The following is a 2,630-nucleotide window of genomic DNA, read 5'->3' as shown; positions in this document are numbered from 1 at the left end:
GATTGTTAAATTTGTTCTCAGAGAGAGAGAGAGAGAGAGAGAGCTGGCGGATATAGTGAGTGGTAGTAACATAACCAGCCCCACTAGATATAAACAATAAGTAGATGTTTGAAACAACTCAAGTTCAAAGACCAAACAAAAAACAAAAGAGGTTGTTGAATCAGTCATGTTAATCACTATCAAGTTGGTGTGGGCCCACCTATAGCAAATTAGCACGTTTTATTGTATCCCGCATCTATTATAAGACATACAGGCAGACGCCAATGACAGTTCCACTTCTCATCAAAGTCAGCCAAAGCCTGGCATGTCATGGATGTTTGCAAGTGTCACTTTCCTTTACTATTAGTTCAGTGTAATTTTTTTTATCTCTGACGAGCCGCATACAATCGGACAAACAAAAAGCCTAGTATGATTCTCAATATAATTTTATTTCTTATTTGGCCGTTCTGCGTTGAGTTGTCTACCCATGTACTGGCTCTTATTTCCCTTGATATTACTCAAATTTAACATGCCCTTTGGGTGTCTTTATTCCAAAAAAAAGGTAGCCTTTTTTTTCTCTTGCTGAGCAAGTTGACTTTTGAAATAGTCCACTTGTGTAAATTTCCATGACACCTCACTTTAGTATACTTCTAATTTTTTGATAAGATGTCACTAGTTACGTAATAATGCGAAAAGCTACTTTTTTTCCAAAAGGGGTGACATTTGTGTTAGTCAAAGAGAGAATTTTCCTGCTTAGTCAATAGTCATGTATCACAGTCTGCAAGGCTAATTTTCTTAAGTAAATAAGAGTGCCAAGTTGATGAGTTAGTTAGTAAGAAGATGTACATTTAAATTCGTCAAAGAAACTTGTGGCGTGCCCCCGCGGTGCTTACTCCGGCGGCGGCTGGAGCCGCTTCACCTCCATAATCAGCTTTGGGGACTCCTACGCCGACACGGGTAACTTGGTCATGTGGGCTGATCCCGTCCTTCCGGGTCTACTACTCAAGAACCTCCCCTACGGCGAGACCTCCTTCGGCCACCCCACCGGGCGTGCCACCGACGGCCGCCTGGTGCTGGACTTCATCGGTAACTACAAATGCACTGCCAGACTTTGTCAACTACTCCTGTCTACAAGTCAATCTTTTGCTGATTCTGACCAATAAACTTCATTGTTCAGCCGAGGCTTTGGGTCTGCCTTCTATGCCGCTGTACCTCGCCAGGGGAAGCAACTTCTCCGCCGGAGTGAACTTCGCCGTGGTAGGAGCGCTGGCTCTGAACTTGACGTACCTGCAGGGACTGAACTTGACAGTGAATCCTCCTATTAACAGCTCCCTCCACGACCAGCTCGTGTGGTTCCAGAAACTCAAGCCTTCGCTCTGCAATGGTAGGTGATCTTCACAAAGGAAAGTGATTACGCCTAAGTAATTTACCTCCTCATGCATACATGGATGCCGTGTGCAGGACAAGGTACTGACTGCTTTGGGAGCTCCCTGTTTGTCATGGGAGAGTTTGGAGGAAATGACTACATAAGCTTCCTTCTGTCCAACAGAACCGTTGAACAAGCCAGACCTTATGTTCCTCAAATTGTCGACAGCATTTCCAGAGGCCTAGAGGTACTATGTTCCCTTTTGACTTTTTGTATTCTCCAACTTTATCTTATAGACATATATATACTGGTTGCATGATTGCATCACGCCGGCCGTTAACATATCCAAATCATTTTGAAATTTTATTCTTGATTATGTGGCTAAGATCGATGGACTATTGACTTCTTCTTACAATATTAAAGTATATCTAGTGATGAATCTAATGAAAAACTAACATGATGTTGTAGATATTGGTGTATTTTTGTATGGACTTGGTCGGACTTAAAGATGTTTAACTTAGCACGGATCTAAAACTTCAAGTACTATTTTGAAACGGAGGGAATATTTGCTACGATGTGTATTCTGAATCATTTGGATCCAAGCACTGCATTCGTCAATATATATAAACCGAGACTTTCACAATCCTCTGTAGAGACTAGTTCAACATGGCGCCAAGTACATCGTTGTGGCAGACATCTTCCCGATTGGCTGCCTACCAGCAGCGCTCACAAAGCTCGCTAGCCCAAACAAGGTGGAGTATGATCGGCACGGATGCCTGTGTTAGGAATGATCTTGACATGTAGGATGGAGGCGGTCGTCCGGCCGCGTGAGTGGGCTGCCGGGACTTACGTCGTGCCTTTGGCCAGTTGGCGCAACGTTGGTGTGCTGGCCGAGAGCAGCGGCTGGGCCATGCATGTGCGAGTTGCATGGATCAGTTAGTTGGCGTCCTCGTGGAGGGATCCAAGGAGTTGGTTGCAGATGGTTAGTGCCAACGTAGTGGCCGGGATACGTGCGTACGTGAGTTAGTGGTGTGCTAGGTCATTGGCCTTGGGTGCTGGGCTATATAAGCCGATGTATTGTGTTTTGTTTGGTTTGAGCGGTGTGTAGTCATGTAGCCACTGTAAGGAAGAAAAGGATTGGGGCGATCGTGCGCCCGTGGCGGCGTTCGTGCGCCGGCCGGAAAATCTTGTGTCTACTATTCTTCTTCTTCCACCTCCATTTGAGTGAGAGGAGAGGTAGCTAGAGGGCTGCGGTTCCAACAATTGGTATCATGAGCTGGTTCAT

The 2,630-nt window shown here is 45.2% G+C and overlaps 1 protein-coding gene across 1 annotated transcript; it reads left to right on the top strand.

Annotated features, from left to right (window-relative positions):
- Positions 1 to 263: 263 nt before the first annotated feature.
- Positions 264 to 2,603, top strand: LOC125531777 (GDSL esterase/lipase At1g28600-like). The gene is made up of 5 exons (XM_048696048.1): positions 264 to 287; positions 843 to 1,065; positions 1,157 to 1,363; positions 1,441 to 1,592; positions 1,999 to 2,603. Exons 1-5 carry the CDS (start codon positions 264 to 266, stop codon positions 2,128 to 2,130), a joined length of 738 nt encoding a protein of 245 aa, XP_048552005.1. The 3' UTR covers positions 2,131 to 2,603.
- The last annotated feature ends 27 nt before the right edge of the window (positions 2,604 to 2,630 follow it).

Source organism: Triticum urartu, unplaced genomic scaffold (assembly GCF_003073215.2).
Source record: "Triticum urartu cultivar G1812 unplaced genomic scaffold, Tu2.1 TuUngrouped_contig_8082, whole genome shotgun sequence".
Lineage (NCBI taxonomy): Eukaryota > Viridiplantae > Streptophyta > Magnoliopsida > Poales > Poaceae > Triticum > Triticum urartu.
This window is presented reverse-complemented; position numbering and strand designations above follow the sequence as displayed.

Coding starts and splice junctions, on each gene's coding strand:
- LOC125531777 (XM_048696048.1), top strand. CDS start 264: ATGACAGTTCCACTTCTCATCAAA. Junction 288..842: donor CAGTTCCACTTCTCATCAAA/GTCAGCCAAAGC, acceptor AATTCGTCAAAG/AAACTTGTGGCGTGCCCCCG. Junction 1,593..1,998: donor GCATTTCCAGAGGCCTAGAG/GTACTATGTTCC, acceptor AATCCTCTGTAG/AGACTAGTTCAACATGGCGC.